Source organism: Maylandia zebra, linkage group LG8 (genome assembly GCF_041146795.1).
Source record: "Maylandia zebra isolate NMK-2024a linkage group LG8, Mzebra_GT3a, whole genome shotgun sequence".
Lineage (NCBI taxonomy): Eukaryota > Metazoa > Chordata > Actinopteri > Cichliformes > Cichlidae > Maylandia > Maylandia zebra.
In genome coordinates, this window is record NC_135174.1 from 18038813 (window position 1) to 18065421 (window position 26609).

Here is a 26609-nt window from a genome sequence, read left to right on the forward strand (position 1 = left end):
AATTGTTATTGTCTGTTTTCTTGAATTTCATAAGTTATTTGTCTTATTTTCTTTTTCAAGGGCCAAAATTGATAACCAGGGTGCTTTTGTGTTGGGTTCAGGATACTGTACCAGTGACTGTAAGAACCTTACCATTAACTCATAATATATTTCATATATATTAAAAGGTATATTTGAAAATGAAAGCCAGGGCTCACGTTTCAGTCAACAGGTTATGTGGAGGGCAGCGTCAGGAGCAAACAGTCTTTTCTTTTTTGACGTCAGTGCTAAATTAAAATGGGAAGGCGTTTCAACTTTTGATTTCACACTGATTGAAAAGCACCTGAAGGCAGCGTCAGACCGGATGTTACGCCGTCTTCATGTCCGCACGTCCTCCAGTGTTTTTGAAAAAGCGGCGGTTACAGCTTCGCCGGCTTGTTGACGAAGCGATAGCAGTGGGGTTTTTTTTCGCTTCTCTCCAGCACAGGAACAAAACACAAGTAAGCCGTGTTTCTTTTCTCTTTTTTGTCACAAAGAAGCAGAACATGGGTTAAATTAGCCGACATTGAATGGTTTCTGGCTGTTGTTAGAGAGAGCTAACCTCGCTCAAGTCGGCTAAAGCTAACTAGCAGAGTGGCTAGGCTGAAACTTGAACTGCGCAGTTGCGTTTTGGTGGTTATCTTACGTGACCGAAATTTAAACTGCTGCACTTCAAAAAAAAAATCGTAAACATAGTTGCTAGAAAGCTAATTTATACTCTTGCCGGTTTTGTAACTTAAAAGCTTATTTGGATCTTGACAGATGTTCCTTTAATTTTTGTAGGCTCCTGGTGCTTGTGACAGCCTTTACTGCACCAGGATCATGCAACAGCAGCAGTATTCAAAAGAACGTGGATATGGGCTCCTGGGGAAGCTGTGTCTTGGGCCAAAAAAGCTGGAGGGAAAGACCTTCTACCTGGACAATGTGAAGAAACAGCCAACAGTCCTGCTTTTGGAATCCATCTCTCTTTTTGGAGGGGTAAGCATATGTTAAGATAGCCTGCCAGTGGAACCTTTTTTTACAGGCGCTTAAAAGGCTGTTGTTTAAAGGCTGTCGCATTGTATTTAAAATATATCTTCAAAAGTGTCTGTAAGAAGACAGACACTTTTTGATATAGATGACAAAAGCATCAATCTTGAGTCTTTTAAACCTTTGAATAATGGATTTAGTCTTGAATTCTGCACGCATACAACCCTAATAACGAATATATTGATCGTCCTCACTGATCTGATCTTTTCTTTTGTATGTCATTGCCTGTACTCGTGTCTGTTTTCTTTAGAAAACAAAGTATTATTACTGTTGATAAACACTTGATAAGTCCAAATGGTCAGTGAACACTTACAGTACATCCACTGGACTGAGGTTAGATTTTGCATTCATCAGAAACTCACATGGATATTGTTTTAATTATTTTTTTTTTTCTTTTGAAGAGGGTCGAGAGTTTTCTACACAAGGATGTAAACTTTGTTGTGACTGGAAACAAAGAAGGCCTGGACAAGAAGAGTATTGTTTCCAAGGGTGGGGCAAGTCAATCAGCCCAACAACTGATTAAGCAGCGGGACAACGGCCTCATCAAGCAGCGACCTGGAACTCCCAGGCCAATGGTACTTTATCTCCTTTTATCACTTTCAGTCAGGCTTTTGGTTAGCTATCAAATACCACAAATCTATTTTGGCAGATGATTTACTGCCCTGAAACCTGGAAAGCTACTCTGAAAACATTCTAACACAAGATCACTAAAAAGATCAAACTCATTAGGCATTAGTGTAAGTTAAAATGAACTACACTGTATAACTGCACTGCATTTGTGTCTATAGGCTTGCAGCAGTCGAGGGAAAGCGCTGCTCGAAAAAGCCATTCGCAACAATGTAAGTCAATGAAGACAAAATTCTCTTTATAAGTACTGATGATGTATTTTGATATTTTAATTCTTCACTGTCTCTTTTTTGATGAATCTGCCTTGTAGGAACGACTGCAGGGAAGCAGTGTTTTGTCCAGTGCTCGATCATGGGGAGTCAAGATTTTGCATGTGGATGGTATCCTTTTGACTAAATTTAATGGAATTTCACAACACACCATGATTAACATGCAGTGAGCCTATGCTCACAGCAGATGGCATTGTGTGATTGCTCATGTTTTCTTGTATGCTGCTATTTTAATGCGGCTTTTAATTGGAGTTGTCTGCTGTGTACCAGTTTGTGGCTGTTTATCTTGTCCAAGGAACAATCAGAAACTTGGCAAAGCGCTACATCAAATCCAGACTGTTCCTAAAGTGGCTGGACTTGAACTATTGTGTTATTTTCAGTACTCAAAAGTATCTTTTTAGGAGAGATGTCTACAGTGTCCTTTGTACTTTGTTTTAAACTCAGTGCCCAGATTAAATAAACATTATTTGTGTTTTGCACATTGAAAGTTGTTCCTTAATGTGTTATCAGATGTCCTCTGTTATCTGAAACATTTAACTCGAGAGAGCTTCAGTACTAAACACAAGAGGGCAGAGGTGAGGTGTTTGAGCTGTTTATCTTTTAACATCATTTGACAGATTTCCTGTTGTAGCGGTTTTTAGATTTTAGGGCTGGAAAATGGTAACGATAGCGAGCAAACACATGATGGAGACCAATTAAAACTGAATGAAGTAAAAGATATAGTTGATGTTGGTTTCATATTGATGATTTTTATTTTTACTGCAGAAGACTGGCACTAAACATCAAGGCTCTCCTGCTGTCAAGGGTAAGTCTGTGGTTATGTTTTGATTCAATTTCCTCACATTTGTACTTTGGCTAATTTATTTGTCTTTTCCTTCTCAAATCTGCTGTCAACAGCTTTGGCTTTGAGATCCCCGTATCTTAAAATTGAAGACTTGAGCAGGTGAGTTCCCTCTTCTGAGGAGTTCAGTTTATATTTAAGGAAGAGAAAGTTTATTTCTTTCCTTTAGAAATCAGTCAAAAAAAAAAAGAAATCAGTCACGCCTAGTTTTAGAATAGCTTAAAATAACAAGATACTCCGATGTTTTAAGTTAATTTTTTTTCTTCCCCAAATTAAATCCTAGTCAGTAAAGATAGACAAGTTGGGATTTAGCAAGGCAAAGGAAGGTTTTTCTTTCTCCCCCAAGGCCTGCAAAGCCTCATTTAATGGTTCGGTGTCAGATTCGAGCCTTTTTTAGAGGGTTAAGCATACTGACAGTGAAGCAGCAGTGGGGGGCAGTGATCTATCCCATTGTTTCTGCCCGTCTTGCCCCACTGGGTGCTGGTTCTGGAGGTGTGTATTTCAGCCCAGTTGAATTTCTTGTAATGTGACGAGCTCCCCTCCCACTGAGGCAGCTCCCCAGGAGGCCAGAGCTCAACTGGATACGATTTCTATTTGATGAGGCTTTGCAAGCTCCACTGCCCCTTCCTGCAGGGGATCTCTGTGTGCTAACAGAGCCCATCATTTGCGCTCTCATTTCAGTTAATTGATGTGATCTGGCTAATGTGTATGGGCCATTGCTATGACATAGAACCCATGGCATCTGGACTGCTAGATACAGTCTATCTCAAATAAGTTTTTGAAAAGTGGTTAATATAGCTTCAAAATGCTTCAGTTATATAATTACTGTATTACTGAGTCAGTCTTTATATTCTTAGTGTTGTAATGTTGAAACATTGATACAGACATTTTTATTTGGTTTTTCATTTTTTCTATTGTTCCTCCCTCTGTTATTCTGCCATGTAAACAGGAAATACAAGCCTTTGCACATGCAGTCTATGACCTTCCCAGATCTGTACTACGCTGGTCGATTCAGTCCCTTTGAATGTCCTCCTCCTCCTCGGTTTGAAAAGAAGACAGAGATGGAGGAAACCAAAACAAGGTTTGTTCACATGTGGTTGGCTAACTGTTTGAATAATACTGATATATATATATATATATATATATATATATATATATATATATATATATTACAAACTGTTTGATTATTTTTCATTTTTGAATAAATGGTTGAAATGATGGTGGAAATAAATTGCACTCCATGAAGAAAGTGTTTTATTGTGTAAAAAGTATTTTGAGGGTTCATAATATTTGTATTTTTCTTAATTAGGGTCAAGAAAGTTGAAAGTAGCATTCAAGAAAAATCCCAAAGTAAATCCCCACTTAGTTGTAACCCTTCACCTTGGCGACCACGCAAAAAGGACCCTTCTTACTGTGAATGCTGCCAACAATCATTCACAAATCTGGAAGAGGTAGGAATTTTTTTTTTAATTATTATTTAAAGCAAATAGAAGTTGGTTCCTTTGGGTGATTTTGTTCATTTTCATGGTGTGGGTTTTTGTTTTTGTTTTTTTTGTCCTTGAAGCACTTGCAGTCCAATCAGCACCGCACATTTGTGCTGGATCCTTTGAATTACAGCTTGGTGGATGAGCTTGTGGTTGATATGCTTCCAGAATTTGATCCCAATCCACCCCAGCAAGAAGAACTGAGCAGGTCAGCTTGGATTATGAAATATTTTGATATAGATTTATTTATATATATATTTTTTTCTGTTTTCAACTGATTGTCTGTATCCTTCTCTAGACTTCCAACTCCTTTGCCTATCCATGATGTCTGTGAACTGGAGCCTCTTTCTGATGCCGAGACGGAGCATACTGTTCAGGCCCTGCGGAGACGAGGTTCATCATTAAATACTCACCTTTCCAGCCCTACCAGGGGTCCTCTTTCCTGTCCAGGCCCTGCCAGTCCATCACCAGGAGTTCAGTTTACCGTCCCAAATCCAGGCGCTCAGTCTTTCAATCATGTGACAAACTGCCAGCTGCCTGATATGCATCCTCAGGCTTTGAGTCCAGTCATGCCTGTATTAAAACCTGAAGTAGAAGCCCAGGACTCAGTCAATCAACTGCCTGAAATTCAGCGTCTCTCTCCATGTCCCCTCTCTGACCCTTTCTCCCTGCCTCCAGTCCTCAGCCCCCAAGTCCCCTATTCCTACATTATAAATCCTCAAAGTCCTTACTCAGACCCCCCTGTCCTCAGTCCCCAACCATACATCACAGAGGAGCCTGTGGAAGGATCAACTGAGGATGGTGTGTTTACATTTGCCTCAGCATTCAGAGATTTTCTCTCCACCCCACCAATTACCTCTGGGGCTGTGACCAATGCAGGAAGATCAAAAACGGACAACGTTGTTGAGTTTGCTGGGCTTGTGTGTTCTAACAGAGATTTGGAGTGCACCACGCGATCTTCTGGTAGATCTCGTTCCCTTCCTCGTCAGTCAGAAATCGCAGTAAACTCCAAAAAGCGCAGTCGATCTGCCAGCCCTGAATGTAGCAACAGTAAAAGGATGAGGACAACAAAGACTGGTAACAGTGATAGCGGGACGGGACAAAATATTAAACCACCAAAACCACAAAGTGACAATACAGCAAAGAGTGAATGCGCTTTACTCTTGGACAAGCTCCGTTATGAAATCTCTCAGTCTTGTCTCAGTTCAACTGTCTCTTCAACATTTACTACTGTGGATATGTTTGGTTTAAAACAGACTTGTAGTACGTTTTGTTTTCCGAGTGCACAGAATTTAGCTCGATCCTCTGTCAAAATTGACCCGGTTGCCACTCAACCAGTCGACTTCCACACTGATAAATGTCACAGTGGGATTTCTAGTCAAGAATCTCAGCGTTCAGTATCTCACTCTACCTCAATCTGTATCGAGCCAGGCCTCATCCCAGACCTGGCAAAGCTCTCTCCATCATCCTCAGAGTCAGACTGGGACTGTGACCTGCTGTCACAGCTGGGCCCGACCTCAGCTACACCTCTGGCTTCCACTGAACAGAACTGTGAGCTCGACAAGGAACTACTCCACAGGCCGTGTCCCTGGATGCACAACACCAGCTACGAGTCACACCTGCATACTGTCCTTAAGCCATCAACCCCATCCGCCTCAATGTGCGGGGAAGAAAGGGACCCTTTTAGCAGGACTGTGGTACAGATTGTAGAGGTTCAGCACTGACAGCTATTTTCTTGACTTTTTTGTGAAAGATGCGAAGCACAAAAGCCCTTTGTACACTGAATAAATATTTAAAATTAGGGCTTAATTTCAGATTTAATTGTCTTCTGCATTACATGCTGATTAATTTATCCTGCATCTTCCCAAGAATTTGAATCCTGTTGATGATCATGTTCCTCTTGAACCCTCATTGTGCATAGTCCCCTTAATAGTATTGTGTGTTGTGCTGACTGCAGTCGCTCAGGCAGCTCTGTTCGGGAACTTGTGGCGATACTGAGAATTTAATGAGGCCTTCCTGAAAGGGGGCATTATTCAATTACTGTAAGTGCTGCGCCTGGATCAGGTCCCACATATGCTGGTGTTGATGGTCAAACAGACGAGGCGTTCACAGGGTGGAGGACTGACGAACTGTGAGCCAAATCACCTGATTAATGTCAAAAAGCTCTTCCTGCATTTTGAGGGTGGGCCAGAGGACTGGCTTTGTCAAGGAGAAGCAAGTCAGGTTTATTAGATATACAGTATGAGGTCATCTACCAATAAATACCATTTTTGGACATCTTTGATATGATGAAATGGTCTATAAAGTCCAGAACTCACTGCTGCTTCTAAACATGAAAAAAAGGTCACAATGTGACAAAGGGAATGCAACATGATTTTTGCATATGGAGGTATGTCAGTTGTCTCTGGGAATGTGAATTGAAACCTTGTACAGTGTTTTTTTTTTTTTTTTTTTAATAAATGTTTTTATTCATAAATATCCCCCCTCTGTGTGCTTTAAAAAGCTTTTTTTTTCCATGTGTGGTGAAGACTTTATAAATGCTGACTGTATGTCAAACTTAAATAAGTGATGGATGAAGCAAGGGCAGCAGCAAGTCGATGTGTCCCGTTTGGCTCATCAGACCAGCTGATATGAACAGTATTTGATATGTTCTCCTCATCCCAGTTTTCATTAATACTAACTGCCCAGTTTTCACCCAACCGATAAGTGAATCATATTATTGCGTATATATAATTCAAATATATTCATTTACATAATTCTTTCGGGATAATGGCTTTAATTCAATATTAATTATAAGAAAATGTATTTATTATTCTAATCGGCAGGGCAAAGAAAATACACTTAGCTCATCTGCATTATAAATAATAAACCACTGTTTGAAGTGCATTAGATGGATGGCATGCATTTGAAGTCCTTAAAATAATGCCTGAATCTTGACGGTGATATCAGGTGTTTCCCTTCGGGCTCCCGGGCTCGAGTGCTGGATCCATTAGTGTGTGGGTGGTCCCGTCACGCCCCACGTGCCGCTTGTTTCCTCGCGCAGCCTCACTCAGTAACGAGGCCGGCAGACAGGTGTGTGAAGCCAAGCAGCTCAGGGCAACACGGACACACAAACACCATGTTACCCCAGCTTAGAGGAGGAGGAGCCCCTTCAAGGTGTTTGTAAGCGCCGCAGGCGGACAGGGAGTGAGAAATGCGGGCGTACAACGTGAAGGCACCAAGCTGCTGTGTTTGTTTTCACTGTCAACAACAACAACAAGAGTCCTGCTACAGCTCCGCTCACGGCTGGTGTCGGTTCATTTAACGGCGCTGCACGGAAGAAATCACTGGGACTATGTGAGCATCATGCTCGCGGTGAGATGCCTGCTGTTCGCTACAGTGTACGCACGGTACGCCGAGACAGGTAAGAGGTTCCCACGCTTCAAACACAGAGCCAAATACTCGCGATGTAATAAATAAGTAGGGACATCAAGAAGCTCACGGCCAGTTGTTGATTCTGGTAAGTAAAACTTATAAATGACCTTTTCGCCCCACCTGTGTGCGTGTCCTCTGCAGCTCTGAGAGAATGGGGGAGTCCGGAGGGAAGGCTGCCGCCCGCGGAGGAGGTCGTTCAGCCCAAGCGACTCCTGCAGCAGATCCACACTGAGGAAGAGCTCCTGCACAGCCGACTGGACACCCGGGTCAAGAACCACCCAGCCGGTGAGCAGGTGAGCTTTGCCTGCTTTTGTTACCGCCTTTTTTGTTGTTGTTTTTACACCTGTTGTCCAAACCATCAGAACTGAACACGTCATTTATCGTCATTAGATTTCCATAAATATTAGTTTCTACATTTTCCCCACATTGAGATCAGATTAAGACAAGAAAGACATCAAGAGTAGACCTTGTAGACCCCCCCCCCCCCCCCCCCCCCCCCCCCAACCAAGATGTTTTCTAACACTGCCTTTAGTCAAACATCCAGCAGGAACAGTTTCATCAATGATGCAGAAAATCTTAAAAATGTAGAGTAGAAAGCGTGTCTGTTAACTGCTCTTAGCAGACTGAAATTAAAATTTTCACATTTTTAGTTATAGTTTTGCTGATGTGGGTCATCTTCATGATATGTAACCAGGCTGTATTAATTTCAGATTAGTTTACTGTGCATAAAGCTGGACACTGACAGTGTAAACCAACCTTTGCTATTTGCTACAGAGAAAAGATGGAAACTGTGTAATAAATCTGCTCTCTGTCAAGCTTGTTTTTCCCTCTATGCCTTCTCTCCTGAAGTCATCTGTCTGTCACATTTACACCATTCTTTAACACCCCCACCCCCCACACACACACACCAGGGTATTAAAAAGGCAGATAAAACACATCCCACCCCCTCAACTTCAGCCTTTTGCTCCTTTCGGCCTCATCAGATGATATTTCACACCTCTACCTGTCCTCTTTTGTTGCCTTTGCTGTAAACGCTGTCAGTCAGCGGCTGTCAGGTCAGTGGATATGACATGGGTTTGACCTTGATGTGCCCCTTGTGGTCAGCGTGTTGTCTCGTGATCTCTTTCTGCTGATACCAGAGGTGCCCTTAGACTTGAATTTAGATATGAGATGCAATCAGCAGGCTTACTTTACACTGTGCTAGCTGCCGATCGCTGCACAGTGATTGTTTTTTGTGATTATGCATCGTAAGGATTTAAAGTGGGCCTATTATTCCTGTATCCAGCTTCATATTTTCAGTCTTGGGCTCTACCAAAGTAGCTTTGCATGATTCTCAGTTCAAAATAATCTTTATTTAACTTATACCAGGCAGCTGTGCATCCCTTTAGTTCATCAACTGTCTGAATCGTGCAGGTGTAGCTCCACACTTTGAGCTGGTTGCCCTTCTCAAATAGAAGGTTTGAACACCAGGTGGACGGGGCTGCTATGTTTAGACCCGTGTGAAGTCTGACCTTTAGTCTCTTACCTGTACACACATTGACGTGAGTATTTGAAGTATATACACAGCATAAAAAAACCAAAAACAAGGAAAAGCTTTGCAGACTCCCCTTAATGTTGCTGTAAAACTGTCCCCAGCTTTAAATTTGTAATTACGAACTGGAAAAAAGATTTTAGTCTGGGATTTCTCCCAGTTTAGAAAAACGTTAATGCTGGCGTTCAGATCAAGTGGCCAGTTTAAAACTTACAATAGGGCGGTTTTCAATTGTGGGTACAAAATGTAGCTACAATTGCTGTATGTTATTTCCTCTGCTTCCCTGTCTGCTATTGTGCTGCCAATAAAAGCCAAAAATAAGTCTTAAAAGTGCTGATCGCACTTGTGACCTGATGCTCTGAGTTTGACTTTGGACAATGTGGGCCTTCCTAATGAAAAACTCTTATTTGATCTGTGAGTCATAGCTATGAAATCCAGTGCTCATATCCAGTGAAAGTATGAGAATATTTTTAATGAGTAAAGCTCCACTTTAAGTAACAGTACACACAGTCATTCTCAGTTCTAAGGTTTTGCGTATGAGGACATAATAAAACCAGTTTAGAAACACTAAGCCAAAATGGAGAAGCAGTGTGTGGAAAGACCAGGTGCACCCCAGGATTCAGTTGCTGTAGAATCACCTTTAGATGCAATAACTTAACTGACCTAACTTTACAATGGTAGGTCAGTCCATTGAAGTTCAGGCATTCATTTATGCACAGCTTTCCTAAGGTCATGCTTGAGGTCTGGATCTCTGTAACACCTTCAGTGTTGATCTCTTTCACCATTCTATTGTAGATTTGTTGCTGTGCTTGGGGTCATTGTCATTTTGATGCAATTTCAGTCAAGTTTTAGCTGCCAGACCGATGGCCTTATATTTGACTCCAGAATATTTTGGTATACGGAGGAGTTCACGGTCGACTCATTGCCTCATGTCCAAGCTCAAATCATCACCCCTCCACCACTGTGCTTGTGGTATGTGGTGTTAGTGTTGATATGCTGTGTTTGGTTTTTGTGCATTACGGCCAAACGTCTCCACTCTAGTCTAATGTTATGTTTTTTGTTTTGTTTTTCTCAGTTCATCTGAGGTTGTAGTTACTGAATTTTTAGACCTGCTAAGTTATTTTAGTTTTGTTTTTTTTTGTTATTCCCTTGTACGTAAAACCTTTTTAGTGTGACTGTATAGTCTGGTGCAAGTACTGAGTTTTAAAAAACTGTGGGTCCATTTGTATCTGTGGACAACAATGTAACGTGTGAAACTAAACTGTAGTGTGGCCTGAATTATGATCAAAATTTAAATAAGAAAAATATAATAGTGAGAGTGCTAATGGAGCATTTGTATTGCTGCTCACAAGCCCCGTTGTGGTCTTTTATTGTATGGTATATGGACCCAGTGGAGGTTTAGATTGATACTAAGTGGTTTGCTGAGAGTGCAGGGTATTACTAATGAGACCTGCCTTGCTGCTGGCCAGTGAGCACTGACGGGAGCTACTACAGAACTCTCTTTTAATATGGATTGGGCTCACCTTGGAGCAAGGTTAGATGGAGACAGTGAGCCCTCAGCACAGAATTTTATCCAAACGCCGCTGGGTGGATAAGATGTCTCCTCTGGGAAAACATTCGTAAAAAAGGATATTCGTATTGTAATTTTGCTGCTTATATTTCCTCTGCCACCTATAGCTTCTGCTGCATATCCGCTCTACTTATAAGGATAATCCTTTTATTGTAAGCAAGTTTTAGTCTCTATCCAGGGTCTATAAGGTATCATCTTTCGTTTGAAATGTAAAACCCTCCGAGGTGAATTTGTGAAACAGCAAAAAGTGTCTGCGTTAGATTTTGACCATATTTTTAAAGTTAAAAAGAAGAAAAATGCCCATACTGCACACTAAATTTGACATCAGCACACGTTACTAAAAGATCAGCAAATGTAGAGGTCAGCTAATTAGTTGGTCGGATCAGATCCAATATTCATCCAATTCTCCTAATTGGGTAGAATAATGTGCACATGTGCTACACTGGCTCAGATGCTGCCACCGCTCTGCGGTGTTGAGAACGTTCCCTCATCCAAAGGAGTACATTTGTGACTCGAGAGGCTCTCCTGAACGAGCAGAATTATGTTTATGAGAGCAATTAGATCTTTAAGATCTTAGCAACATTGCATTTGGGTTTGTTTTGTTGTTGTTTTTTTAAACCCATCATGATTAGCGCAGTATGGCAGCTTCTGTTTTCACTGACACACTGCTAATCAGCTGAGAAGCATTCAAACTGATTTGGGTTCTCATTAAATAAAAAAACAACTCTACAACAGTAATGATGGCTATGACTTCACATGGTGACTTGAAGAATACCTGATGTAATTATACAATAGAGTGGGGTTCTCCCCCCCCCTCCCCCCCCAAAATAATGTGGCAGTGACAGTGTCCACTGATGTAGTGATGAAACCACAGGGAAGATGGCTTCAGCATCTTTTAGCTTGAGCTTTGTGTTTTGGTTCATTTGCCCTGCGTGGTTGGCCTCATTTTCAGTCGACTCTTAAAAGTCAGAGTAATGACTTAATGACTACAGAGACAAGTGTTTTGCTGTGTGCTTCATAAAAGCTGGATTTGCCCAAAGGAAGGGAGCATGAAATCTGTTCTGTTTGTCTGATTTGTCTGTTTGTTAGCAGGCTAACATCCACAGTTTTCAAGATGTCATTTAAAATTTTGTGTGACGGTAAATACAAAACAACTGATTTAATTTGGGTGAAAATTGGGTCTAGGTCACACCAAATGTGAAAAGCAGTAAAAACTTTTCTATTAACTATCCCAAAGAGTTGATTCTGTTCATCTGGATGTAACGTTTTCAGTGGGAGAAAGCCGCTGAAAAAATTTTTCATCACTCATCCAAGTGACTCATTCAGTCGTATCTGACTGCAGGTTTCCCCAGCCTTAGAAAGAGTACATTTGCTTAATGACTGAAACTAGCAACACTCGCGAACAATGGTTTGTGAGGTCAGTTTCTTGTTCATTAATATGCAAATTGTCATGACCATTGATTACAACTACTCCTCAAAGAGCATTGATCAATGGCCATGAGTATTGTGGCCACTGTGTTAGAACGTCACAGTGGAACTACAACACTACAACAGACTGATGCTGTTACATTGTAATAAAACCAGACTGACGTTAGCGTGTTGTTGTAAAATGATCATAAAATATCAGTTTTATTATGTTAGTATTTGTTGGTATAAAATCAAAAGGGGGGGGGGTTACAGGGCAGCACAAATTGTGTACAGAGTATTATGTATGTATGTTGAGAGTGATGAAATTAAGATCAGATGTTTGCAGTGTTCCAGACTGTTTCTCTTTAAGGCACCATAAATGAGAAATGATTTTAAATTCAGTTATTAACTGCAGCCGTCATTTTCTTTACAGTATTTATGTCTTCTTTGGTGTTCACTCCTTCCTCCTTCCCCTTCCCTCACTCTCTTTTAGCCCATCCATTTGGCCCAGAGCAGCTTCTTGGTAAAAGCCTTTGGTACAGCCTTCATACTCGACCTGGAGCTCAACCAGTAAGTCACCGCACACCTGCAAAGCTTACCTCAGGTCCATTAAACATCACTTTAAGTGGTTCACTGCAATTACTGACATAACTATGTTCAGACTCACACATCATATTACACGAAGTGGGTGCTGGCTAAACATTGATAAATAACAGATGGTGTAGCCATATTCAGACCTAGTCAAGCAATACACTGAAGTAAAGTGTCCTAATATTGTAGTGAGGTTTAAGTCACAACAAGTCACATCACACCTCTTTTAATACTTATTAATACTTATTGTGACACTGATTTTATTTATTTCTATGAAACCCTTGTAAAAGAATTACTTCAGTACTAGGTCCTTTTTTTTAAGCATTTCTAAGCACTTTTTGTTGTTTTTGCTCCTAATATTTCTCAATCTGTACACTCCAGCAATCTGCTGTCTACAGACTATGTCGAGCGTCACTTTGAGGAAGATGGCCAGCTGTCACAGAATATGGTAGGTTTACAGAAACAGTTTTAACACCGTGGCAAATGTGTTCATAATTAATAATAATCGTAGTTACACCTGCCCTGAAATTTAAAAAAAAAAAAAAACAGTCCAAGGAGTTGGAGGTTGGGTTTTTTGATGGCTCCAAATTGGTACTAGGTGTGAATGTGAGCATGACTCTTTTCTGTCTTTGTGTCGGCCATGTGACTGACTGCCCAGTGTCAGCTGGGATTGACTTCAACCTCCTGCAACCTAGCAAACTAACATCCTGCTGACAATGGCTTTGACAGTAAACGCTCTCACATCAAACAATTGAGGCTGAAAATGATTTTTGTGGCTGTTTGTAGAAACATTATGGTTCTCCATCCCAGTTTTGAGTATTCCACCTGAATTAAACCAAGCAGAATCAGTAATTGAGTGACACAACGTTATTTTTTTTTGTCCAGTCCAGAAATGCCTAAAAAGCATGTGTTTGAACGTCTAGAAATAAGTGTAAATGACTGCAAAATATGTGCTAGCCCAGATGTGTTGTTCCATAACAACTCTTCAGCTTATCAGGTCCACACGTTATCCTGGACCTGTGGAAAGGTGTCCAAAAACACCTTTCTGGCTACAGCTGCATGAGCCCTGATGGTTAGATTGTTGACATGGCCCTCTCTGTCATGAATTATAAATTTGAGCAAAATGGCCTTTAATAAATCCAAGACGGGCAGACAGCTTGACTCTCGACAGCCTCTGCGAGACGGTGTCTCTCTGTCTGTATCCTCTCTGCCAAAGAACCACCTGACCAATTGGTAGACGGTTGCCATGGAAACCAGCAGACAGCAGCAGTACCAGTGTGGGCCTACTTTGTGTCATGAGGGGAATTCAAATCATGTGCATTTCCAGAAAGGATTAAATCAGATTTTACAGCCACCTTCTGCCATGACCTTTGGATAATCCGGGCACAGACATTACATTTGAAGATTATTTCAACGGGTTAAAATCAAAGAAATAAAAAGGCCAAATAATTAAATAGTGCAGGAAGGAGGCATAAAGATTTATCAATGGTCTCAATATGAAACACTATTCACTAATCAAAATGAAGTAAGATCATTAAATTAACCACACAGCCAGACCAATGTCTCTCTTAGTTTGATGTCATTTATCACTTTTTAAATGACTCAGTATTCCATAAATAAATTTATGTCATACTCTAAGTGTTTTGGGTATTTTTTTAAAGATTCAATTTATAATTTTGATTTTGACTTTATTAAAAATAATAATATTAATAATTGAGTTTTGGTAATGTTGCTGACCCCAAAGATACAAAGTCTGACAGACCTTACATGTTTACACTTTTTTTTTTTTCCTACCAACTATGTTAAAATTACAATTCTTATAATAATAATCCAATTTGAGCACGGAATGAGAGAAATGGAGTTGAATAATTACTGCACTAATTTGATTAATAGTGGCCCGGTAATAGATCCCTGGGGAACACCGTAAAATAATCACATTAGAATTTAATCTAGAAATACACTTAGATTAAAAACAGGTTTAATGCCATTTATTGTTATTGAAAAGCCCATAAAAGAGTTATGAATATGGTAAAAAATGTATTCGTTTTTTGTTTTGTTTTTTTTTTTCTTATTTTGTCCAGCGGCTCCACCATTTTTTTTTTTTTTTTGGTACCCTTTATAAATTATAATACATAAGGCGGGATTATTATTATTAGTAGTAGTAGTAGTCGTCTGGTCTGTAGTCAATAAATGTTATGAAATGTTAAAAAAAACATCTAAAATGTTAATTTAATTAGTACTTTTGTCAGATTAATTTAGTCACTAGATTTCTATGTCTTAACTGCTTCATTTTTTTGCCTCCAAGCAGCACTAAGAACGTTCATGCAGGCCCCTCCCCTTTCCATCTGCTCTATACTGATTTATTTAGTTTTACAGGGAAGCCAGTAAATTGCCTGTCTTTGTGTGTCACCTTTTTCTCATTGGCCCCTGTGGATCCTGGTTATTCTGCTGAGCTGGTGACTGTCTCATTCAGATGTAATCTCAGTGACACACAGCTAACAGAGAAATTAAATTATGAATAACGATGGTTGGAATTGACATGAGCTGCGTTTTTGAGTTCTAACATTGCCAGCAGATTTTTTTTTTTTTTTTTTTTTAAATAAAACTTATTATCAACCATTACTAAAGGTTTTTTTCCTTGTGCTGGGTTAGTGTGTTCACCTGAAAACAAATGGGTTGTCAATGGGAAATTTCATTTAACTTCACTCTGATATGTGCTGTTTTACTCTAATTGTCGTAATAAAATGGTGATATAATTGCCAGACTGATTAATGCACAACGGGCTACGACAGACTATCAGCTAGCAACACTGCATGTGAAATGAACCCTGAAGACTGATGAATTAGCTTCTCTGAAACACAGGGAGAAATGGGGAGTCTTCTAGATTGATTTGCATTCCTTCTTCTTAAGTCGGTTAATGTTTCTCCTAATACTGTAAAATTGTCTCTTCTTGCCAGCACCAGATGCTTAACGTATCTGGAGGAAATTGTTTTTCCTCATGATTTTAAATACTCTAAAACGTAATGCTTTTGTTCTTTCCAGTCCTCTTTTTCACTTTACATTAGTACCTATTATTTCATACCCCGCCACCCACCCACTGCTCTCAGACTCTGAACAATGCTGAGTCCAGACATCAAGCTTTTCTAATTCTGTTACAGCTGATTATGTCAAGTTCAGTACGGTTGTTTCTGCAGGACATGACTGTCTCAATTTGTGAGTGCAAGCAGTTTTGTTTTTTTTCTTTTCCTTTTTCATTCATACAATTTCTCGGTTTTAACGTCATAGTTCACTTGTCGCTGTCCTTCCAGCACTAATAAAATTTCAGTGTGGTTTAAATGGAAGAGTGAGTGGACATCACGTGAAGTGCAACTCTGAAAAGCATCCTCAGTCCTTGACAGTCAGTGTGTGCCTGCTGTGTCAGGCAATTTGATTTCCTCCATTTAGTCTCGTAATCCTACCTTTTATTTATTTATTAACTTGCTAAGTGCTGTGAGTTGCTTCACTATTCGGTATGAATGATGAATGTTCTTTTAGTCCTCGACAGACTAGAACTGATGCCGCATGTAAATAAGCTTCATAAAAATACTGGGACTTACTCTAATGTCTGGATGGAAGCACTGTTTAATTTATTGTTGTTAGCTTTGAGCTGATCTCTGAAATTATATATCAGTGTAAAAGTTTAATGTTGATTTTCACAGCCTTAATTTTGGATATAAATCTATATAGCAAGCTGCTGTTCCTTATTAGCTTATTATTGCCAGTGAAGTCGGCATTTCTCATGTTTCCTTTTAGCACTACCATGATGTTTACATGTGAGTGAAACGCCCAAGTTGCGCTTAGTACATGCCCATGCTACAGCATTATTTGGCCTCTTCGTGCTGTTGGCTGTCGAATGAAAATGATTGACTGACTGATTTTTTTATGGTGTTGTAAATAGGGGAGGAGTTAGGCCGTAATTTTTCCCAGCAGGCCACATGAGAAACTGTGGCTGTTGTGAAATCCCTCTCTAATAACCTGGATTCACTTTCGCTCAATATTAAAATTAATTATTTGCCTTTTTTAAGCTTATTGGTGCAGTCCCAGTCTTTCATGGGGCGGTTGTAGTGATCTGCATGAGAAACTGTGACTGTTGTGGAGGGCTGCATCAATAACCTGAACTCAATCTGAATAAGAGTCCCAGCAATGTAGAATCACCAGCTGACCATACCCTATTAAATGCATGTATTTGGACTGTGGGAGGAACATTTCATGCAGTATAATAAAATGGCTAACCTTGTGGACCCACCCTAGACATGTTCTTTCCTTTAAATTTTATTTATATATAGTGTTTCTATGGTTTCGTGAAGACAACGCCGAGATAGTTTAGTTACGTTGATGCAGAACTTTTCTAAGCTAATGTCTTTTCTGAAGCCTTGAATAAATCTGGTCAGAACACTATGAGATTACAACTTTTTACATGGAGACCTCATCTTAGTTTAATCACACGTAACTGTTGGCCTTTAAGAGTTAGCAGTTTCCATTCCTTCTTTGGTTTAATTGAATCAGAATAAAATGCCAGACAGCATTCTGCTCCAAGAGAGCGAGCCTCATATAAAGCTCATGTGTGGCGAGGGATAAAAGAGACACGTGTGACTGACTTTGGACTGAATGATGATTTTGTAGCTGACAGACAACCAGACTGATCATTAATTTGTCATCAACAGTAGCCCGACTGTGTGTGCAGATGTACCTGTGAAGATTTAATCCACCTTCGAGAAGATCAGTTGAAATGACCTTGCAGTGAAAGTAATACTCGGTGTCAGTTAAAATACATTACACATGCCCTTTGTCTTTGAAAAGTAACAAGGATGTCATGTGTCTGAGAGATAACTTAGACATGACAGGATCTCTCTGTGAGCTTTCAGCTTTGAGCTGGAGCTCAGATAAAGGTCGGCCAAGCATGAAGAACAGCAGCTCCAAGTTGCCCCTTTTTCTTTTTGATCTGTCGGCCGTGCTGGATGACAACAGGATCGGGTAGCAGACATGACTTATTGGGGTTCATTACAAACACCTGAAACTGACTCTCTCGCAGTCACATGCATGCATACGCGCGCACACACGCACACCTGAGTTCCAGGTATTTGCAAACAAAACACCTAACTTTAATTTCCATTGTCTCTGTTAAAGCATGCATGATTATTATTTGTGAAATTCTTTGTTCCTTCAACTTTTTTGAGCTCGCACATTTAAAACCATGCTCGTGTCACTTGACTGACAGTAGCCAGTCTCCTCTCAGATTGTCGTAATCTGATCGTTCCTGTACTGCGAGACGCAGATTACAAACACTACGTCCAAAACATGATCGTTCAGTTGGATCCTTTTAGGCGATTATGAATAATCAGGTGGAGTTACCTGGCAGTGAGGTGTACAGGTTGCTCCTTCCAGTGGTTCTGCCAACTTGGCTATGGATTGAGACAGTCACTCATTATCAGAGCTAATTTTATCCTTTATTAGAGGGGCATACAAGCAGTTCATCAGCCTTTAGAACCTTTTTTATTTTGTAGCTCTTGTAGATTCTGTCTGTAGTTTTGGGGGGGATTTTTCCAGATGAATCAACAAAATTAAGTGGTGTCAGCTGACTGATAGATGGTGTGTAATGTATAGGTCTATCAGGCAGACTGTCTGGAGAAACACTTTAAAGTTGCATGTTTGAATATGTAGGATCCAGTGACTGAAAATCAGATATCTCTGCTTCTGTTGTGTTAATATAACCTTTTTTTCCATCTCTCTTGCAAGCTCCAAATTTGAAGTCTCTAATTTTATGAACATGCATTAAGAAATTAGAGACATTATTATCTTCAGTTTATTAAATCATTGCATTCTTTACAATGGGGTAAAAAGGTTCTTGTGATTTTTAGGGTCAATTCAAAATAGCTTTTTTATAATTATTTTTAGCAGAAAAAAAATGTATACACATGATTTAAAATGACAAGTTCATTAATTCTCTTTCCAGAGTTGCATTTCAAAGCAGCTCCATGAAGTGACCGCTTTTCTCCTCATTAAAATACCCTCTGCTGCATACCCTGCTACTGTCCCTTCCTTTAAACTTTCTTCTCATTGTATGCCGCTTGCAAACAGAACGGTTGGTGGGGCTGCTCTGCTCACAACCACAGCATATGTCCAGGACATCTGCAATCACTGACATTTATACGGAGCCAAAAAGGGAAAAAATACTTTTCATAGTTGTCTCAAACAACTAGCATAACGGCTAGCTTAGCACAAAGTCAACTTAAAACTTAAACCATCAGTACTAAAAGCATGTTTTCACGGTGTAACCTTTATTAAGACTTGTGCCTGATGTACTGAACAATATTAACTTCCATATTCATGGCAGCTGTGGCTCAGGTGGTGCAGCGGGTTGTTTGACAATCGGAAGGTCAGCGAATTGATCCCCAGCTCCTCCGGTCTATGTGTTAAACTATCCTTGAGCAGGATACTGAACCCCGAGTTGCCCCTGATGCATCCATCAGAGAGTGTGCATGTGAATTTGAGCTAAACTGCTTAAGCATTTATTTAAACAGTGTATGAATATATGTGTGCTTAGTGTGAATAAGACTTGTAGTAGGAAGTGCTTTGAGTCCATTTACCATTAGCAAAGTGCTAAGTCATGATACTCCTGAACGGAAGGAGTTCATCATTTGGTGATCGACAAGATTCATTTGTTCTGGATAGGATCGCTTGTAAGTCTTAAGTCTTCTTGGTGGATTTTAATTCTCATTACGGTAATTTGTACATTACAGCCACAAAATGACAGAAAAGCATATCACTTTCTTTCTGTATTTTACACATTACAGTAACCTGTGAAATGTAATGGATCAAGAGGCATGTGAACTAATACATCATTGACGTTGTGTCTGTCTAATATGCCCATGTCAGGTGTCTGTGTGAGTGATGGGTACAGTTTGAGATCCTGTGTACTTCCCAGCTGATGGACTTGAGCAGTTCCTTATAAAACACCTGTTCATTTTCAACTTAAATGGGTTCAACCTTGACTTTAATGAATTTTGTGCTTCAGATAGCTGTAGTTGACGCTATCTTCCAGTGAATTAGGAAATTCTGATGCATACCCACTCACACTCTGTTATGCACACTTCCTTTCCCTTGCTGAAACTCTACTCAGCTGTAGCAGCTGCAGCAGGTGTAGGTTTCCCCAGACACCAAATCATACAGTAGTCACTGATCTCCTTCAGACAACCCTCCTGGTTGATCATAGGCCTCACGCTGACAGAAAATACCTACCTATGTATATATGGGCCAAAAGATCAGTGGCATCGAGGGCTTCGCAGACGGTGTTGGCTTCATTTTCTGAAATTTGACATGTACATGTTACTGGATGATGACAGTATCAGTGTCTCACTATTACCTCTTGTTTGGTTTCAGGGAGGGGAGCACTGCTTCTACCACGGGCGAATACGAGGAGTGCCGGGGTCCTGGGCTGCTTTGTCAACCTGCCACGGCCTGCAGTGAGTCCAACGCTGTGGGGCTACATTTCAGATTAAGTCACTACAACAAATGAGAACCCAAGCAATGATTTTAATTGTTTAAAATCAAACCCAATTGCACACACACCAGTATACTGTGCAAAAGTCTTGAGCCACATTTCTTTATATTTGCTTCGAATGAGCCAGACTTTCTATGCCAAATTATGCACGAAACGGCCTGAAAATCAGTGGAAACTAATCTTATTGAGTGATAAATGCAAATTAAAAAAGAGTGAAGCCACGTTAATGACAACGTGTACAACCACTGGAGGTGTGAGCAGGACAAACGGAACAATTGACGGAAAAAGAGTGGACTTTATACCAGTTTTTAAATTGTGTTGATAGGTCACGTAAAACCAGAGTTATGATATAAATATATGCAATGTTTGGTTTTCTTCCTGAATACGATCGTTGTTCATATTTACTGCAGGAAGAAACGTTAAAAACGGCGTTTTATAAGGAAAACGCTCGAAAGCCTGTGAGCAAAGACAAAACCAAAAAACCCCCACCCTTTCCTATTGGTCGAAAAATGTACCATGTCGACCAATCAAAAAATGGTATGGCAACATGGCATTTATTGTTTAGGAAGGGGGAAATTGTAGGAATGACGGCGTGTTTTGAGATGTGAGAGATTTGCGCAAATCTTGTGTAGTTAGTGTGTAGTGTAGTCAATAGTTTTGTGTGTGTCAGAACAATGAGGCGACTGCTGAATTGGAGTTTGAGTTATTTTTACCTTCAGTAGTGTTAACATACTACACAGGTCATGAACAAGATTTTTTTTTTTTTAATTTTCATTGTAAGTGGGCTAAAGCAGTTAATTAAAAGTAGTCTAACATAAATGTAAATGCTGTAATTTGATTATTTTAATAAACCATGTAACTTGGATGGATTCGATGCTGGCGTGACCACAGTGCACACGTCTGCTGTTGCTCACAGTGGTCCAAGTGTCTGCTCAGGGAGTTTGTGTGTTTGCTCAGACACATGAAAAATTAGAGGGAACATTGTTCTACAGCCATCTATAAAACACGGTAGAGGCTCTGCTGGGGTTTTGGAGGCTTCATCATTTCTGCTTTCATAATTTTAACTAATTATGAAAGCAGAAAAGTGTGATTGGATTTTTATCCACAATGCAATACCACAAATAAAAACATAGATCTACAGTAGAACATTAGCAGTTATGGATTTGCTTCCCCAGAGCCTGGAGCTCAACATTATTGAACCAAGATTAAAGACTGAAGGGTCATTTATGTTTAAAATAAAATAAATAAGTCTCACCTTCCTCCGATCCACCTTTCTATTTGTTTTCTGATAAATAGAAACACATTTTAGAAAAGAAGTGGTGAAGCAATTATCATACATGATCGTTTTGTTTTATTTAGGGGGATGTTTTCTGACGGGAACTTCTCTTACGGGATCGAACCTCTTGGCACTGGAGCGGTAAGTAACTTCCGGCGACGCCATGAAAAGATGTGAAAAGACAATGCGTTCATATTTTTTCTTTCACTTTTATTTATATATTTATTTAAGCAGGCCACATGTAATAGACTCTCTTTCAGTAGAGGACTTTGAATCATGTTTGGGAGCTGCTTTGTCAGGTCTCACTTTCTCACAGTATCTCCGCTCTCCATAACTTACCGTCAGTGTTACTCTATCTCTGAGTTTCTGAGTGGAAAGTGTTGAATATACACACAATCCACCACCACGGAAACATTTCCAGTGTCTGAAAAGAAGCAGATTATCTGCTGGAGGCAGGTGAGCAAAGGAAAAGTTGACAAAAATAAAGTTTGGCCCTTTACAAATATTCAGATTTTGATCTTAAAAGAGTTGCATTTAAAATAAATGGAGATTCAACAGAGTGACTGATGTGAGTGGGATAAAAGTGTTTAGAGAGGAAGAGGCTGAGCCTTTTTTTTTAATTTTTTCCATTAAGGCTCAGTGATCGCAGTACAGCTCAATTACATAGACTGGAGAGATGAATCAATAGCCTCTCAGCTCATCTTCAAACTCCCTCACTCTCTCTCTTCCTCTCTCCTCAGCTCTCTCTCAAATGGGTCATTTTCATAAAGTATTTATCCCCAGCTCAAGTGTACCACTGTGTCCAGTGGAGTTGCTGCCATTATGACAGCCCTGTGATTGATTAAATATGCATCAGCACTTTCTACTTTTTTTTTTTTTTTCCACACAGAAGCTTTAAGTTCACAATGAGAAGTCCATTCATGTTTCCTATGATTTAAGCATATGTTTTTCTAAACTATATTTAATACTTCAGCAGCATTAAGATCCATTAACTGAATGCTTTCTGCAGTTTCACGTCTGTCGATCAAATCCCAGTACAGGTTTTCAAGGCTTAGATTTCCACTTATTCCAAATCTCTACCGGCTGCTGGTTCACTTTGAATTTTTTTTTTTTGCTTTTTTTTTTTTAACATTAAAAATTATGACACATAAATCCCAAGATGAGTGACATATACACATAAGCACAGGTCCTCTGAGTACCTGATTGAAGCTCAATTCCTCCCTGGTCATAAAAGAACATGTTTACTTCTGTGCAGCATCCCATAAACATCTGGGAACTGAGGAGAGCAGTTGCTGGAGTTTTGGAAGAGTAATGAGATCAAATATTTGCCTGACATGGGATTCTAGCTGCTCAGCAGTCTGGGCTGTAGTTAGGCCTTCTACTGAAAAGACATGCTGTTTTAATGGATGCAGTATGTGATTTAGTATTGTGTTGCTGAAATATGCAAGACATTCACTGAAACAGACGCCATTTGGATGGGAGCATATGTTGCTCTAAACCCTATATATACCTTTTTAGGTGTACAAGCTGCCAAATCCATAGGCACTAATGCACTCCTATAGCATCAGGGATGCAGGCTTTTGAACTGAGTACTAATAACAACTAAAGAGGTCCCGCTCCTCTTTAGTCCTGAGGACTGTGTTAATATGTATTTGTGGATGGCACAATGAACTGTGCTCACAATTATTTCTGGAAGAGTTCCTGAGCCCATGCAGTGATTTCTTTAACTGACTCATATCTGTTTTTAATGCAGTGCTGGTTGAGGGTATGAAGATCACAGGCATCCAGGACTAATTGTGGGGTGGGAAACTTCCCCACAGATTTCTCCAGATTTTTAGAATCATTTAATGATTGAGCATCATTTACTTTTGCACCTTTTGTTTCTACGTCTCCTCTTTTTTTGAGACCAGTTGGCTCTGCAAAGAAGATTCAGGCAGTTTTTCAGCCCTTGATAATATTTTTTTTTCTTTTAAAATAAGGATTTTGCTGATTAGTGAAAAAAGTAAACTAGACAAAACAAGAAAAAGACTGGCTGCTTGTGTGTGGTTCTTTGTTCTTTGTTGGCTTCCCTTGCTGCATTTCAGCTACAGAAAAAAATTGACATTCATTAAATTGTTTCCATCTTCCTCTCCCTCTGTGTTCTTCCCTGTCGCCCTCCAGGAGAACAATGACCACGTTGTGTTTCGAATGCCTAACACTGACCTTTTTCCACCTCCCTGTCCAGGTAAGTCCTCTCGTTTTTTTTCTTGTACAGTAATTTCCAAATGTCAGTATTCATATAAGCTCTCATTGGTTTAATGATAGAGAAATTCACTATGAGGAGCTGTTAGTGGTGGGGAAAAAGATACATTTAAAAATCTGGATCTTATTTTGATGAAACCCTGACGAGACGCAGTTTGTTACTAAACCTCAAAGGCTGGTGCTATTCCTTGTTTGGAGACGACACTTTTGTCCTTGACAGTTATCTAATGCAGTCAAATGTTCTGTAATGCAAGCCCCTGTTTGGTTCTGCTTCTTCACTCCCTTCACGTTCAGAGTCCTCAGGTTGTCCATCTGTCCTCCACGCCCTTCCTAAACGTCTCATTTGGCTGCGTTCCTTCTCCACCTCGCCCATTTGTCCCTTACTCTTCCTCTCTGGAGTCACCTCCCCGCTCATTCCTGTTCCTCTGTGCCTCTTCACCCCTAACTCTCTCCATTTGTGCTCATGCGCTCCCCTTTTTTCTGCTCTCCCTACCACGAGCTCTGATATTGATTTCTCCTGCAGATCACTGGACTAAAATACATGGTTGCATCCATCACTGGAATGATAACAGCCACTTTTCCCTCTCAGTGGTGTCTGCTTATGTGTTGCAGGATGCTCCATGAACAGCACAGAGGCTAAGATGCAGTCACGCAGGCAAAGCGAAGAGGATGGCGAGCTAAGCGATGAAGTCAACTGGTCTACCGAAGAAAAGCCGATACTCACAGAAGGTCTTCGACGCTCAAGAAGACAAGTCAGTTTTCCTTCAAGCTCTGATTCTTCATCTGCACACACACCTCCAAACACACAGTTGGCCCGCTGGGATCATGTTGGCAGCAGCAATGCTGAGAGAGTCACCAACAGAGAATCATCAGTGAGGAGAAATTAATATTTTACAAATAAGTCAGATGATGATATGACTCATTTTTAATTCTGATTAAAAACAGTCCTAGGAAAAAAAAAAAGAGAGAGAAATTCTGAGGCAACACCTCTGGAATAAATTTGAACTCTGTTTTGACTTGTAGACTCGTACAAAGAAGTGAAGGTGTGAAGTTGAAGAGATGTCTGTCTGGGCGACAGCCTTTATGGTTCCTCATTAATTTTACCTTCACAGGGTGAATGTTTGGCTTTGCACAGATGTCTGTATGCATCCTTCAGGCTAACTCAGAGCAGACTTAAAAACAACTGTAATAAAATGATTTTTTGCCTGTAACTTTTCATCTTTCAACATTATCCAAAGTACTACAAATTAAAAAATGACCTTCAGTGGCAGCAAACCCCATTTTTACCTGTGATCAATGGGCTCTTTCATGAGTGCAAAGCTGGTTTCAGTTGAGATAAGTCAGTCTCGTGCTCTCTGGACTAATCACACTATAATAAAGTTAGAATCTAAATGTGATGACAGTTGTTTGCTCAACATGCTGTACTTAGGTCTGAGTATTTAAAAAAACAAAAAACAAAGAAAACCCACCTGAGCACATTTATTTTTCAGAGCCATTTTTTTTCTTTCTATCAAACATCTAAAGCAATCATGCTCACGCTGAAGTCGATCTTTTCAGGCACAAGTAACTAAAATCTGCTTATGAATGAATGATCTCCATGTTGTGTTGCCTTTTCAAGGACACACTCTAGAGTTTCATCAGTGTCAGCATGTGTGCACGCATGCAGTGTGAGTAATAGTTCCACCTGCTGGTTTTGTGATGTGTGTGTGTGTTGTGGTGTTCTGTCTGTTTATCTTGTATCAAGGTTAAAGTGACAGCAAGCTCAAACGTCTGGCTCTGTGGATTTTATTTTGCCCTCTTCCAGGTGAGGCGAGGCCAACGCACCGTCCAGACTGAGACCAAGTACATCGAGCTGATGGTGGTCAACGATTATGAACTGGTATCTGTGAACCCGGCAGCTCCCACAAGTTCTCTTTTGCCTTGTTTGAGTAACAGGAGTGATAATAATTGATTGTGAGTCTTGCAGTAACATGGTCTTCTCTTTTTAGTTTGTGCAGTTACGCCGGTCGACCACGCAGACGAAGATTTTTTCTAAATCGGTGGTGAACATGGCAGATTTGGTGAGGAGTTTATTTTTATATTTTTAATAAGAATAGTTTTAAGCCCTGCAGCAGATAAAACCTTTGATGTTCAGTGCTTAAAGGACAGGCGTAGATGGTATAAATGTAACAAAAAATCTGTAAGTTTTTAAATGTTTTTGAGTTCTTGATGTTTTGATTGTTTTCTCTTTAAGCATGGCTTCCCTCATATTGAATCAGGGGCTCTCAAGCTTTCTTTATGGCTGCTGCCACATTCAGAGGCTTTTCTGGCAGATGAAACATTTCTGAGTTGGACAGCTGCCGTTTTGTATTTGGGGAAAGTCCTACAAGCCATTTTACTGTGACTTTGTTTTTAAGCCATGTCCATTATTATTTCTTTTTCTCAAATGCAATAGGTTTTCTTTGGACATTGGCTGCTTTTTCACTCTTTTTCATGTATCTGACCTTTTTGAGAGGAATGTTTAACACCCATAAATCATTCAAGCATAAAAAATGGCACCTTAATCAAGGGATGTGTCTACACACATGACAGCTTAGCAAAAAACCAAAGAGGTATCTTAAATGGTGTCTTTAGGCATGTTGTTACTAGCAGTCTGTTGCTAAAGCACATAATTTGTTATAATTTCTTTAGTTTAATCTATTAAAAGTGTCAAAAATATCAGTTTGACAGACATAAAATAGTATTTTTGCACCAACAAGGTGATTCTCAAAGAGCTGCCAACTGAAAAATGG

The 26609-nt window shown here is 40.0% G+C and overlaps 2 protein-coding genes across 5 annotated transcripts in view; both read left to right on the plus strand.

The window, feature by feature from the left end:
- Positions 1-328: 328 nt before the first annotated feature.
- dbf4b (DBF4B-CDC7 kinase regulatory subunit) lies at positions 329-6560 on the plus strand. Its single transcript, XM_024799428.2, has 12 exons — positions 329-479; positions 802-996; positions 1449-1622; positions 1836-1886; positions 1985-2054; positions 2454-2518; positions 2709-2748; positions 2841-2886; positions 3734-3865; positions 4094-4235; positions 4349-4476; positions 4567-6560. Exons 1-12 carry the CDS (start codon positions 360-362, stop codon positions 5990-5992), a joined length of 2589 nt encoding a protein of 862 aa, XP_024655196.2. The 5' UTR covers positions 329-359; the 3' UTR covers positions 5993-6560.
- Positions 6561-7238: 678 nt separating this feature from the next.
- Positions 7239-26609, plus strand: part of adam11 (ADAM metallopeptidase domain 11) — a 28294-nt gene continuing 8923 nt past the window's right edge. For all 4 annotated transcript variants that reach the window (XM_012923638.3, XM_012923639.3, XM_004567469.3 and 1 more), the window contains exons 1-10: positions 7239-7671; positions 7824-7975; positions 12684-12760; positions 13163-13229; positions 20201-20283; positions 21681-21738; positions 23758-23821; positions 24451-24590; positions 25643-25717; positions 25827-25898. In XM_012923638.3, the coding sequence (XP_012779092.1) occupies positions 7614-7671; positions 7824-7975; positions 12684-12760; positions 13163-13229; positions 20201-20283; positions 21681-21738; positions 23758-23821; positions 24451-24590; positions 25643-25717; positions 25827-25898 (846 nt within the window). In that variant the 5' untranslated portion in view covers positions 7239-7613. The remainder of the gene's footprint in view (positions 7672-7823; positions 7976-12683; positions 12761-13162; positions 13230-20200; positions 20284-21680; positions 21739-23757; positions 23822-24450; positions 24591-25642; positions 25718-25826; positions 25899-26609) is intronic.